General features: G+C 48.9%; 1 protein-coding gene across 1 annotated transcript; it reads right to left on the bottom strand.

The window, feature by feature from the left end:
* Window positions 1–1,654: 1,654 nt before the first annotated feature.
* On the bottom strand, window positions 1,655–6,218 carry LOC115327183. The gene is made up of 2 exons (XM_040217735.2): window positions 5,991–6,218; window positions 1,655–5,882 (listed from the first exon to the last, which is right to left on the bottom strand). The coding sequence occupies exons 1-2, from the start codon at window positions 6,216–6,218 to the stop codon at window positions 1,887–1,889; spliced, it is 4,224 nt and encodes a 1,407-aa protein (XP_040073669.2). The 3' UTR covers window positions 1,655–1,886.
* Window positions 6,219–14,872: the final 8,654 nt, after the last annotated feature.

Below are 14,872 nucleotides of genomic sequence, written 5' to 3'. Positions count from 1 at the left end.
ATGGCGAAGATGGCGCGATGTGGTTCGTTGGCTCGTTTACGGTTACGGGACAGATGTTTTGCGGTCCGTTTCTACGGCGTCTCTGGTTCTAAACTTGACGGCGCCTCTCGTAGTTCAACCAGGTGTGGTCGGCCTGGGTCAGCGCGGTCGGCTCGCCTCGTCCGATCTCCGGACCGCCGGCGACTTCCGAGTTCTTTAGGCCTGGGATCAGAAGGCGTCTGTCTCCGTGAAACGGTAAGCGAATCTCGTCCCGTTTTCGTTCTACTTTTAAATTACGTTTGGTGCGCTACAGTGTAAGCATGCGTGCCAAGTGTTCGTGACAATTTTGAACTAGAATAATTGTGCTTCATTGCGGTTTGTCATTTACCGCAAATGTAAATCGAGCAATGAACGAGGAGTAAATCGAGCAATGAACGAGGAGCCATGCTTGAAAACGATGTATGTATGTCACAGGTTCGGTGAAAATTAACAATAAAAGATCCAAATAATATCCTATGCAAACAAATTTATAATTTTGATAGGACCGCTGACCGGACGATAGGTCGACGCCCTGGTGACGGACTCACGGTGAGGGGAGAATGAACAACACAGACTCTTTTCTTTTCAGCCACAAAATGGTTTACTGAAAATCCGATAGACAATGCATAAAACAAAACAAACAAAACTTCCAACAGCAAAACACAACAGACCGCCCCATAGAGTATGCGCTGAGGCGCGACTTATGTTGTATGATTATATCTGTACATGAGAAACACAGCGCTCGTTCAGAAAGAAAGTTTTCTGCAATTTAAGTACTTGCACTCAAAGGAACAAAAAAAAAACTAAAGGAGGGTTAAACTATACAAAGTTATATGGGGGGTGAGTGGCGCGAACCTGAGTCCGGTGGGTGATGGGGGTGACGCGGCCTCTTGCGACGCCGACCGAACCTGGGAGGTCGATGTGCGCCTGGGTGCTGTCGGCGTGGCTCCTCGGCACAGGCACTCACCCACAAACGCACACACACTTGGGCGCCCAAAGCACCGCTTGGACCAGGGAGCCCAAACTCCTCCCGTGCTCAGCCTTCCGTCGCTACCGCAGTCCCGCCCCAAACTTCGCGTTGCGTATACCCCCGGGCCAAGTCTTCGCGCACACTGCCCTGACTCGGCTCGGAATCAAGCCGAGGTCCTCCCTTTCCCAAATTCCAGCGGCAGACCCCACTCTCCCTTGCCCCCCAAAAAAATAATTGTTTCTCTGCAGTGGCAACAACAAAAATACATATAAAAAAAAAAAAACGTCACACTGGCAAGCCCCGCAGTGAGCCTACCCCAGCGAACCATAAAGCGCACCCCCGCTCGGACATCTGGAAGCCATTCCCAACATTCCGGGAAGCGAGGGGGCCCATCGCTACCAACTAAAAAAACCTCGCGAGAAACGTCCTCGGGACGAGGGGGGCCAGGGGGCCGTAAAACAGAAAGCGGACGGTGCCCGAACCCCGCCGCTCAACGCGCGGGGCCAGGGGGTCATAAAACAAACAAAAAAACGGACGAGGAACGAACCCTGCCGCTCAATGCGCCGGGCCAGCCGAATAGACGGCAAGAACAAAAAGAAAAATCAATTCAAAAACCAAACACACAAAACGCTCGAATTCTGTGACACCACCCCCAATTCAAAAAATATTCACCAGTGAATATAGAGAAATCACACAATTCGACACAAAACTGGGCGGCAGCCTGCACGTATGCATGCGACTGAACAGATATTTATCACGAACAACTGTAAACACCAAGCATTTTATAGTCGTACATACAAAAAAAAAAAAAATACAATTACAGTTCGGCTGTCTTCACTTCAGCAAATACCAACGCCATCTACAGGAGCCAGCAAAAAAAAATTGCGTTGGCTCTATCTTACAAGCGACTGAGGTAATCCGCCCCAACGTTCTCGCTCCCCTTGATGTATCGTACGCGAAAATCGTACTCCTGGAGCCGGAGGCTCCAACGCATCACACGAGCATTGGAATGTCGAGTACGATTGATGTAAAGCAAGGGCTGGTGATCTGTTTCCAGCACAAAAGGCCTCCCGTAGAGGTACGTGTGGAATTTCTGGATACCCCAGATCAGCGCCAGCCCCTCACGCTCAACGGTTGCGTAGGCGACCTCCCTTTGCAGAAGCCTCCGACTCGCGTATGCAACCGGGTGTAGAACACCGTCATGCGCCTGGAGGAGGACTGCACCGATGCTTTGATCCGAAGCATCGGTTCTGAGAACGAAGGGCTTTTGGATGTCGGGCAGCCTAAGTATCGGCGCGCTTGCCAGCCTGCGCTTCAGCTCACCGAAGGACTCCTCATGCTCCGGTTTCCAGTCGACTCGGTTGCTGCCTCCTTTTCGGGTCAAGCAGGTCAGGGGAGCGGCCACCTCTGCGTAGTTGGCGATGAATTCCCGATAATATCCCGCCAGCCCCAAGAATGAGCGCACCTGGCGCTTTGTCTCCGGTCGTTTCGCTCCTTGTATTTTCTCCACAAGTCCACTGAGAGGGGCCATTTTGCCTTTTCCAATCTGGTGCCCCAGGAAGGCAATTTCTTCTCTCCCAATTTCACACTTTGTGGGACGCACCGCAAGCCCCGCGGCCCGGATCTTTTCCAGCACCTCTCTGAGTGTCGCCAGGTGCTCCTCCCACGTGTTGCTTGCAATGAGGACATCGTCGTAGTAGTATAGAACCCCGGGCACCGCCCCAAGAAGACGTCGCATGAGCCTTGTGAAGATTGCCGGGGCCGTCTTTATACCAAACGGCATGAATCTAAACTGGTAGAGTCCCGTGTCCGTTGAAAAGGCAGTCTTGGCCCGTGACTCCTCGGAGAGAGGGATCTGCCAGTACCCTTTCGTAAAATCTAGCTTCAAAAAATATTTCTTCGCTCCTATCTCCGAGAACAAGGTATCCACTCGGGGAATCGGTTCGGCATCGGTGTCCAGGACATCATTGAGCGCCCGAAAATCAATACATAGGCGATGGGTGCCGTCGGACTTCTTCACGGCGAGGACAGGAGAGTTGTATGCCGAATGGGACCGCTCGATTATTCCCATCTCCCACATCTTCTGCACCTCGTCGTTGATCGTGTGGCGCACAGCATGCGGAAGTGGGTACTGCTTTGTGTGTACCGGTCTGGGGGCCGATATGTCCAACCGGCACTCCACTAGGTCCGTGCGCCCGGGTACATCCGAGAATACCACCTCAAACTCCTTGACGAGGGTCTGGGCCTGCCGCCGCTGTCGCTCCGTAAGCCCGTCAGCCATTGCCACGTCTCGACTATCCTCCACCCTTTCGAGGCTCAAGAGCGGCAGCCTGTCCTCCCACTCCCCCTCGTCCGGCGTTACCAGAGCACACTGAATGCCTTCCCCGCTCGCGGTCGTCGGGTCCCTCTCTTCGTATTTCTTTAACATGTTGATATGAAACAGTCTCGTTGCATGCCCGATGTCCACCGCATAGTCTACTTCGCCCTTCCTTGCCATGACGGGATAGGGCCCTCTCCACCGCATGAGCAGCTTATTGTTGTCTGTCGGGAGCAAGATTAGCACCCTGTCACCCGCGCTCAGGGCTCGGTTCCGAGCCTTCTTGTCGTAGTACTTCTTGTACCGAGCACCCGATCGTTCGAGTTCCTCATGGGCCAACCGGCAGGTCGCCTCCAGTCGGTTTCGGAGTTCGCACACGTACTCGTAGGTGGTACGGATCTCCGGCTCCAAGGCCTCATTCGTCCACAGCTCCTTTAGAACGGAGAGGGGCCCCCGCACATGTCGACCGTATAACAGTTCAAAGGGGGAAAACCCCCGACTCGCCTGCGGCACCTCTCGGTATGCGAAGAGAAGGGGTGCGAGGTACCGGTCCCAGTCTCTCGGCCTCTCCTGGCACATGCGTCGCATCATCATCTTGATAGTCCCGTTAAATTTCTCTACAAGACCATTGGCCATAGGGTGATATGGTGTGGTGTGGAGCTGTGTCATGGAGAGCAGCCTGCTCACCTCCTTCATCACATCTGACGTAAAGTTTGAGCCACGGTCGCTCACGATTTCTTTTGGCAGACGGATCCGTGTAAACATCTCTACCAGGCCCTCAGCCACACGTTCCGTTGTAATATCCGGGAGGGCGACAGCGTCAGGGTATCGGGTGGCATAGTCGACCAATGTCAGGATATATCGATTCCCCTTCGCCGTCACCGGTGTGATGGGGCCCACGATGTCGACGGCCACCCGCTGGAAAGGAGTGTCTATCAAAGGCATCGTGCCGAGGGGTGCCTTCGTCACTTTCCCTTTTGGGGTGGTCCTCTGACACTGATCGCAAGACCTGACGAATCTCTTTACATCGGCTTGAAGTCCGGGCCAGTAGAATTCCTCTAGAACCCGGTGGGTGGTTTTCTCTGCTCCCTGGTGTCCAGCCAGGATGCCATCATGGGCCATCCGAAGCACCACGTCTCGTAGTCCCTGGGGAAGCACCAGCTGGTGCACCTCCCTCTCTACCGCAGGCCGAAAAATTCGGTACAGCAGCCCCTCGTGCATAGCGAACTCGTACCTGTCGTTTGAGGTTTTGCAAGTCATTTCTTTTCCCACACGCTCGAAGCACGTCTTTAGGCTGGGGTCTTCTTTTTGCTGTGTAGCCAACTCTTCTGGCCCCGCGGGGGCGCCTTCAATGCTTGGCACTCGTAGCGGACTGACGCCCTTCCCTGCCATCTTCTTCCTGGATCTAGTTTCCACGGCAGCGGTCGTCGAAACCCCAGTATTTTCTGGCTTGTCATCTGGGGCTCGGTTTTTGGTCTCGTCTGACCTATTCCAGTCTACGTCGGGGTCCCCGGGAGCACGCACATTCGGAATATTTCCCAGAATGACGTCGTACAATGGGCTGTCCATACACTTCGCAGTGATAGTCCCACTGTAGAACGGAGTCTGGACATGTACTTTGGCCTCGGGTAAAACCTTCGCGGTTCCGTCGACCAAATAGACGAGGCTCGACCGTCCCGTCAGGCTTTCGTCGGAAACGAGGTCCCGGCGCATCACAACAGTATTGCATCCCGTGTCTCGCAGAACCGTGACAGCCTGTCCCTGTAGCCTGCCGGCGGCCACCGGCATGTCACCTGTGAGAAGGGCGGCTGCGGACATTGCATTTATTACGGGGACCTTTGTGCCGTCCCGCAGCTCTACATAACCATTTCTCACACGATCCGATGCGGCGTTCATCTCTTCCCCGGCCGCGTGCAAGCAGGAAACCCGCGCCCCTCCGACCGGACTCCAGCACTTGTTAGCCGCGTGCCCCGTCTTGCCGCAATTCTGGCAGACCACTGCCTTCCTGTTTTGGTTCATTCCACTTCGACATTCAGCTGCCAAATGTCCGCTCTTGCCGCACAAGAAACATTTTCCCGGGGACCTGTTGTTTTCGTTCCGTTTTCCGTTGGGCTTCGGATGGGATGCATTTTGCGAGGGACCCCCTCCACTATCCTCGTGCCTTACGGGCTCCTGCTCCTGGGCCTCGAGATAGCGGTCTGCGAGGCTCGCTATGTCCTCCAGCGCTCTGCCCTTTCGCTCTCGTAAAAACAGGGACATCTTCGGCGATACGCTTCGAACAAACTGCTCCGTAAGCAGTAAGTTACGCAAGGCGGAGAATTCTTTCTCTGTTCCCGACAGGCCGATCCAACGGTCAAAAAGGCTGGACAACCTAGCCGCATACTGTGTACCGGTTTCACCCTTCTCGGGCCTTGCACCTCTGAACTTGTCCCGAAAGCCGTCGGCGGTTAAGCGAAACCTCTGGAGGAGCGCCTTCTTCACCTTTTCGTACTCGAGCGAATCCTCCGGGGTTAGTCGGGCAAACACCGCCAACGCCTCCCCGGACAAGCATACGCTCAAGGCCGTGGCCCATTGCTCCTGTGGCCAGAGCTGCCCGGTCGCAAGTCTCTCGAAGCGCGACAGGTAAGCGTCGAGATCATCTTTCTTTTCGTCAAACGTTGGTAGCCACCGCTGTGGGCTCTTGACCAACGCCGACGCTGTCCCGTTCTCGCCTGTCCCTGGCGGAGCCGCGTTCTGCAGTTCCTGCAGTTTAATCTTAAGCTCCAAGCTACGAAGCTCCGCCTCCCGTGCCTGCTCTTGTTCTTGAGCTTTCGTTGCTCTGTCCTGGGCCCTTTCGTGATCAACCCATTTCTTGAGAGCCGCTCCCTCAAGTCCGAGCTCTTTGCCGCACGCGATTAGCTCGTTGAGCTCCATATTTTGTTCAAACTCGCTCTAGTTCCTGTACAAGGGTTTAAACTCCCGTCTCATTAGCGATCGGCAAGCCAAGAGGTGGGGTCCCGCATACACGTAGGCTCTATACAGCCCGCCATTTACGGTAACGGTTAACTGTACACTCTCCGTTCCAGTCCCCTCTCAGCCCGAGCCGTCACCGTGGTCAGCAGGTCCTGTCGCGGACGCCAGTTTGTCACAGGTTCGGTGAAAATTAACAATAAAAGATCCAAATAATATCCTATGGAAACAAATTTATAATTTTGATAGGACCGCTGACCGGACGATAGGTCCACGCCCTGGTGACGGACTCACGGTGAGGGGAGAATGAACAACACAGACTCTTTTCTTTTCAGCCACAAAATGGTTTACTGAAAATCCGATAGACAATGCATAAAACAAAACAAACAAAACTTCCAACAGCAAGACACAACAGACCGCCCCATAGAGTAAGCGCTGAGGCGCGACTTATGTTGTATGATTATATCTGTACATGAGAAACACAGCGCTCGTTCAGAAAGAAAGTTTTCTGCAATTTAAGTACTTGCACTCAAAGGAACAAAAAAAACAACTAAAGGAGGGATAAACTATACAAAGTAATATGGGGGGTGAGTGGCGCGAACCTGAGTCCGGTGGGTGATGGGGGTGACGCGGCCTCTTGCGACGCCGACCGAACCTGGGAAGTCGATGTGCGCCTGGGTGCTGTCGGCGTGGCTCCTCGGCACAGGCACTCACCCACAAACGCACACACACTTGGGCGCCCAAAGCAGCGCTTGGACCAGGGAGCCCAAACTCCTCCCGTGCTCAGCCTTCCGTCGCTACCGCAGTCCCGCCCCAACCTTCGCGTTGCGTACACCCCCGGGCCAAGTCTTCGCGCACACTGCCCTGACTCGGCTCGGAATCAAGCCGAGGTCCTCCCTTTCCCAAATTCCAGCGGCAGACCCCACTCTCCCTTGCCCCCCCAAAAAATAATTGTTTCTCTGCAGTGGCAACAACAAAAATACATATAAAAAAAAACAAAAAACGTCACACTGGCAAGCCCCGCAGTGAGCCTTCCCCAGCGAACCATAAAGCGCACCCCCGCTCGGACATCTGGAAGCCGTTCCCAACATTCCGGGAAGCGAGGGGGCCCATCGCTACCAACTAAAAAAACCTCGCGAGAAACGTCCTCGGGAAGAGGGGGCGCCAGGGGGCCCTAAAACAGAAAGCGGACGGTGCCCGAACCCCGCCGCTCAACGCGCGGGGCCAGGGGGTCATAAAACAAAAAAAAACGGACGAGGAACGAACCCTGCCGCTCAATGCGCCGGGCCAGCCGAATAGACGGCAAGAACAAAAAGAAAAATCAATTCAAAAACCAAACACACAAAACGCTCGAATTCTGTGACAATGTACGATGTTAACTTCTACCTGGGCGGCTTTAAAGAAAGTCAAGACTGGTTACGGTTGGATGCGAGGCTGGTCCCAATGCAATGTTAAGCACTTAGAGCGCCTTTCTGAACGGCATGTAAGCAATATAGCGATCAACGAGACGAGCGACGGCGAGAAGCTACGAGTGCCGGCGCCGAGCGACGAAGACTTCTCACTCCCGCTGCTTGCGCCGCTCGGTTCTTGAGCTTCTAGAAAACGTCGCTCATCGCCTTGGTCGCTCGCACCAATCGCTTTCATAATGTGTGTATCGTCGCGCGGCCGTGTTTATTCGAATATAAATCGACCTTTTTTTTTTCTTTTTTTTTTTTTTTCGGAAATTGTGACTAAAGAATTTCGACACCTGCATTCGCGACCAAATTTTGCAACCCTACCGGAAGCATGAAGCTATCGAGTCACCGAGCCGGCGTTGCCGTAGAGCCGCGCCGCTTCTTGTTTCAAAAAGCTTTTGGTAACCGAAATGGCTCGCCGCCCGCGGTGGCCCGTGCCGCTCCTCGGGCGTCGGATTTCGACATCGCGCCTCTAGCGTTCCCCTTGCTGGGCAACGGGGAAGGAGAGGAACGCGATGCGCCACGCACTTTACCCTCCATCCTTGCAAACGCGCACACAAAAAAAAAAAGAAGAAAAAGTTACTTTCGTTAGTTGCTTGAGGCGGCTCGGCTCGCGTGTTGCTCATGGCGACACGGCGGCTTTGCTTGCGTCTTTGTAGTTTGTCTTCCGTCGCTTCGCACCTCCTTTCGCTTCCTGTCGTCATTTTACAACGGTGTCAGCGAAGTATTGCTGCGAATATGCGAGGATGTCTACCCAGCTGAACAAGCTTCGGACGACAATGACATGTCCAGAAATTCTGACGGTGATGAAGTTTTTGGCATCGCCCCGTGATTTAGCTGAGAGTGATGTAAATAAAGGTTTGTTTCTTTATTTTGCCCAAAATTTCCCCTGTTCTTAAAAATAAAAAAAAGTCGACCTATATTTGAATTATTTTTTTTTTTATTCTCTATGGACCCAGTAAATAGGGTTCGACATATTTTCGAGTAAATACGGTAACTTTAATTTTTATTTTGGTTTACGTTGGACGCAACTCGAATGCTTGACAGTTACGTTGGGCGAAACTTTAATTTTTATTTCGGGTTCCGTCGGACGTAACGTTAGACACTCCGTTACATTTAAGGAAAATAGGGGCTGCTGGTTCATCATATAAACCAACCATTTGTGTTTAATTAAAATGCATCACTGACCTCAAAAAAAAAAAAGATACTGCTATCCTAGAGTTTATGCTATAGGAATGTAGCGCTTCAGATAAATTTGTTAATTTTTACTTTTAGTCCCTGCCCCCTCCAGATACCACATCTGGCCTAAAGCAGTGTTCCGGATCTCCTTCCAAGACCTCAGGCGGGTCGTCATTCAATCCATGAGTCGGCGGCGTCTCATGGGCGTGTTGCTGTTGCTTACTGGATGGTGCTACCGAGGGAAAAGTGGTCATGCTTGGGAAAGGCAAGTATGGCCGCCGTAAGTATACATATTGTCTTTACCTTTGCTCGAATCCACTTTTAAGAAATGCACAGTTCGCATGTGTGCATCTCTCAATGTTTCCACAGTCGGCTGTGTTTTTTTTTTTTTTTTTTAGTGCTCCAACTTTGCTAGCGCTAGTTTCTCTAGATCATGCAAATGGGATGCAACACTAAACCACATATGCTCTCGCAACAAACAGTGCTGTGCAGAAGCACAGTGGAATTTACTCTAGCTTTATAATGCAGCACAAAATAGTTGACTCCAAGTATAGCTACTTTTGTGACTCCGTTTAACCAAAAGCTCTGCCGAAACAAACTTGCCGCCTTCTAGGTAGTGCAAAAGAACCTCGCGTGCCTAACCTGGAGAAGGGCATTTTTTTATAGGTCAATTTTTTCTTAAACCAATACCTTCAGCCTCCTTGAAATGTTAACATCATGTGACACTTAATGTTGGCGAACCTATAATTTTCGCGGCCTTTAATTTTGCAGAATTCAGTGGCTGCGATTATGTGCTCTGTGACCGATTCGAGAAGAAATAGGGGCCACGAAGATAGGGGGGTTTTACTGTACATCGGAGGAAAGAGGAAGTCACTTTTGTTTGTATGCAAGAGTAAAACCAACAACAACAATCATGGTGTCGACACTTTGTGAGCCTATCTGTGTCTATTGAATGATATCAATTTTGTTTTAGTTCGTTAAACATTGTTGCCTGTACACTGTGGGATGTCGTCTTCAACACGAGCAGTGGTTTTCCCTGAAGCAGGCAGCATGGACGCGTGCCGCAGCGCAACATAGTTCATTTGCAGGTGGTACCGCAGGTTGAAGGATGGTTGGCACAATATGGGGGAATCACAATTCAATGTTCTACCTCGGGCGTAGACAGGATTTGCTCATTCTAAATCATTTTGTCTAAAAATCGGTGATTTGCGATGAATGTACCCCCATGGTTGGAAGGGCCAGACAAGCCTTGTGAGCGCTTCGCTTTCTAGCGTCTCAGTCCTGAACCCACTCACGCACCACATGTGTAGATGTTCCAATACATGGGACCACTTATTTGGAAAATGGTGAATGGCAACTGTTATCTTTATCAGACTTCTGTATTATGGTCAAAGTTGGACTGCATATTTGCAATACTTTTTCTCACTTAAAAATATGTCATACTAAAATATGTAGAATAGCCGATGACAAAAAGAGAATGGCTGGGCGTCCTCCAGCACGTGCTTGTGCTTTTCACCCTGGTTTGGGCAGATGTGCTCGCTCCAGGCTCATGAGGCGCTGAAACGTCATCGAAGGTAGCAGACGGGCTGGTGGTGGAACAACGGAGACTTCTCCCTGCCTTCCTCATGCTGTCAGTGAGCGTGTACCTCTATACTCTAACTTAGCTTAACCTGCACAGAGCTCAGGAGAATAGGCTTGGCGAGTGCCCTTACTGCATATGCATTTGTACAGCTGAGGCACTTTCTGAATCAAGAACATTGTGTATCTTACCTTCAAAAACACATCATTTTGGGGGTGCAAAAGGAATTGTAAGGCATATCTTTGTTTGTATTGTCCTATTATGCATCGCAGGCACGTAGCCAGGGGGAGGCTTATGAGGCCCGCCCCCCCCCCCCCCCGATGTCTTCCATTTTGAATGGGTCCTCCTGTCCCCCCTCCCCCTCATACAGCATTTTGTTATGAGTGGGCCCCCCCTGAAACAAAATTCTGGCTACGTGCCTGACGCATCGACTCCAACTTAATGCGGAGTCGACCCACATTGTTGATAAATTTAATGCCTGCCAGGTAATTTGTTTTGCATTCAGTTAATATATCAGTACTCAGTTAGGTATCCCAAGTCATTAGTCGTTGAGATGCAGTCTCTCTGTAAGTCAGTCATGTTTAACATTCATAAAACTGCTTGTCAAATAATGGCACTGTCGAGGACATGTACTCGGCTCGGGCAATCGCTGTCCACAAGCTGGTTGTGTGGATACAGGCAGCAAACATCCCGGTTGAAACGTCCTTCCTCGCAATGTAGCTCAAGACTAGGTCAGGGCCCCACTCACAAACGTCTATACTTTGCATCTCTTTAAGCTGGACCACTTTTGACACTACAAGCCATTGCAGCAAAAACAGTGTGACACATGATTATAAGCTCGACGTACCATGGCGTCCAACTTGAAGGTCACATGGCTTGCAGCTTCTGCCGTGGTTAACTTTAAACTGAGATAGTTTGGAATAATGCTCTCGGTTTTTAGTGTTGCCCGGCACGGTTAACAATTTGGTGATATAGTGCTGCATTGAAAAATCTGCATTCGTGACTGTATCACCTTATGAATGCATACTAGCTATTAAACTCTCCATTCTGCAGAGAAATGAAATGCACTTTGCTTCCAATTGCAGCTACTTCTGGAACTTCATGGTATGAAGCACCTTATGGCTGCAAGCTCTGACCGATCTTGTTCTCTGGTCTGCGCAGGCCCATTGCAGGGAATCACTCCGAGAGCCTCACCAGAGGTTCCTGCCCGTGGTCGTTCTAAATTTTTTTCTTGTAGGTATGCATCCTTTCTGTCTTTCCCTAATGTACTCGGGCGTTTTCTTTTCATTGTCGCAGATTTGCCTCAAAATTGGTTCAGCACAGAAATGGATGCTGTACAACTGTATCAAGCATATTTTGTTCAAGATAACGTTTCTCTGCGAAAGTTAGATTTTTTTATAAAGGTTAGTCTTTTTTGTTTTTATTTACAAATTTATTTGAGTTTCCATGGGCAACACTAAGACGTTATGCCAAGGGCAAGGACAAGTTCACTGCTCTAACTTGTTCTCAACTGATTGCAAGAAATTTTGTTAATGTCGTGAATCCTCTTTCCAGCACTTGCTTTGCAGCATGGGAACAAATTATACATGGGACATACTCTTTTTTAGACTGCTTGCTCATTCTGCAGGTCTGCCTTCTATAGATGTCGTGCTACTGGAGAGCAGGCGAATTCCATTGTTGGTTTTGCCATTGCTTTTTTTTAGCCGTTGTCTTAATAGTTGTTGTAAATTTAAAAATTTTCCTAAAAAGCAAGTCGGCAAGAACATCTAGTTTGACTAGTTAGCTGAAAATAATGATCTAGTACCCTTTAGTCAGTAAAATAGATAGTGTATGCCGCTGTTAGTGTCAAGTAGAGATGCACGCTTTTTAGGCATTTTGCGCAGAGTGGTACCTATTTTTATTGGTTAGCCTCTTGGTGCGCCAACTAAACTCTTTCTATCCAGACACCTGCCCTTTGCTTTTATTTGGCAGGCTCTGGCAATAAAATAATATAGTGTTATTCCTCGGTGGCTTAAAAACCTAAAGAACGAAGTTTCTCCATGTTTAAACGCAAAGTTTTATAAAGGCAAAAATGAATTAAGCCAGTAGCAGACGACACATAGCTTCATCAGTGCTCCGCGCCAACAGCGTTGCGTCAAAATAGCGGTCGTCTCCTTTTTGTTGCCTTCTCTCTCCCTCCTTCGGCGCTCTCCTCCCTTTCCTCCTTTCCGCCACCTTTGTCACCACACCCACTGGCTAAACTCTCCCACTATACAGCTCTGCATTGCAATAGTAGTTTTTTTTTTATAGTCTTTAGAGTTAAATGTGAATATTTGACAGAAATCTCCCAGGTTGGGGTGAAAGAGGGTTAAATGAATGCATTTGATCATTCGCCTTAATTCAGTACCCATCATTTCAAGGCCTGTGTGGCCTTGTCCTGGGGTGTGTCTATGACTGTGGCTGTGAAGGAGCAGTTTTTTAATAGGTACAAGACAAAGTATAAAAACAAAAGGATCTATGTGCTGATCATGAAAGAATATGCTAGCCATTCTAATGTAGCTCTGCCAAGTACTTGATTGTGATTTGTTTTTATTTCCAGCTACTTGGTTGCCTCAAGATCTGGGGATCCTAGTGGCCACAAGCTCGGACTCAATCTTCTTCTGTGGTCCGGCCAGGACCATGGGGGAGGTAATCCCAGCAACAAGAGCATCACAGTATCTCCCTGCTTGTGACTTTCGATTAGCATCACGACAAGGGAGTCCTCATGCCACCAAGTGTTAGGTATGCTACTCGAAATAAGCATTCTTACCTATTCTTGAAGTGAAACAGCAAAAGGACTGCTAAGCCTAAAATGCAAAAAACATTCAAATCTCGGGTTGGATGGAGTTCCAGTTACCAAAAGGCGTCTGCAGACATGATTCACATGTGAACTTAAAGCCCACGGATGTAGGTTCGACGGAGTCACAGAAATAACTTCCCGCAGATGGCTTCGCTAGTGCTATACCCAAACAAATTCTTAAAATAATCATTGTGTTACGTTGGTGTCATCAATCTTATGTACCTACCCCACCCAGCAGTCGGGAGATTTGAAATATAAAAAAATGGGAACTTGCACATTGTCAGCTCTGCAAAGATAATATATTGAACCGAGCATAGCACGTTCAACTTAAGAAAGCAATTCAGTGCAGGCCTAGTTTTAAGGTTCACATATTTGTTACTTCCCTTCATAATGAAGTAAAAACTGCTGAAGTTGTGGCCCACTACAGGCTTTCTATTAGTGTTAAAAAGTGTTATGGCAGTTTAAACAGCTCGCTCCAAATATTTTCTTGAAATGCATAGGCTTATGGAAATTATTATGTGGATGTTTGCGGACAGTCATGGTGAGACCAATCTTTAGCGCCAAGTGTTCCACTTATTCAGAGTTGGTTGAGTCTGTAAATATTGTAGGTCGCAAATTAAATTTTTATGGTATGTAGTGGGCACGATCATCCGTAATGACTAGCTCTACCTAGGGGAACTTTATACATTTACTACGGCAAGATGGTTTTGCAAAACTAAGAATTTAGTTTATTCAACTCCTGCACTAACCTTCTCTCCAGAAACTTTTTATATTCTTTACGATGCTGAGTTAGGATTCTGGAAGTAGTTTTTCTAGAACTGCGCTAGACATTTCCAGTTCATAATTTTTCTCGCCAAGCATTCGAGAGAGCCAAACCCTGTAATATACGGATGGAACTCGCAGAATGATGCGACTGGCAGTTTGAAACATTCGGCTCTGTAACAGTAATAATGCCAGGTCACTTGCCTATGTAATGCTCATTTTCGCAGATCAAACTGCTTTTTCCGTCTGCACTCATTTTCAGTGGACTCATTCAGCGAACTCGCACCCAAGACTGCAGCGCTGGGTTCTGCGAAGTAATTTGAATGAATATAGATGCAACAGGTTTCTTTGAGTGTGCGTCTAACACGTATTCTTCACATTGAATCTGCTACTGTATTGATGACCGGGTCCTTAAATGTATCCACATTCCAGCTTATTTTTATTTTGACGTTTGAGTTTTCTTCAGTACTTTTCTCAACATGTGTGCTTGTTGAGCCGTACTCAAGACCATACATCTTGTCTTTCCCTATTACATTAATATCTAAAACTGTTGATGCCGAGTGAGAATTCAAGGTACCGAATCTGTCATGCGAGTTAAATAAGAACCAATAGAAAGCTCTACAAAGGAAATTTTGTTAAAGGAGGCTGTATAAGCATTAAAATAGCACATGCCATGCTAAAAAAAAAACAAAAAAAAAACAGATTCTTGTTAGGTAGGCAAGGATGACACTGCTGTGCTGTTTCTGATCTGTCGCAAAAAAAATCAGTGCCATACAGTGTTCCTTATGGAAGTACAAACTGTCGAATTCAAAGCCCACAAGTTTTA

This window comes from Ixodes scapularis, unplaced genomic scaffold (genome assembly GCF_016920785.2).
Source record: "Ixodes scapularis isolate PalLabHiFi unplaced genomic scaffold, ASM1692078v2 PGA_scaffold6__148_contigs__length_123643588, whole genome shotgun sequence".
In the NCBI taxonomy this organism is placed as follows: Eukaryota; Metazoa; Arthropoda; class Arachnida; order Ixodida; family Ixodidae; genus Ixodes; species Ixodes scapularis.
Note: the sequence above shows the minus strand (reverse complement) of the source record. Positions and strands in the feature narration are given on the sequence as shown.

What these genes read in the sequence shown, in the direction of transcription:
- LOC115327183 (XM_040217735.2), bottom strand. Translation starts at nt 6,218, where the DNA reads ATGGAGCTCAACGAGCTAATCGCGTGCGGCAAAGAGCTCGGACTTGAG. An exon ending in ACGGGACAGCGTCGGCGTTG is followed by an intron (nt 5,883 to 5,990) that starts GTCAAGAGCCCA and finishes CTCTGGCCACAG; the next exon opens with GAGCAATGGGCCACGGCCTT.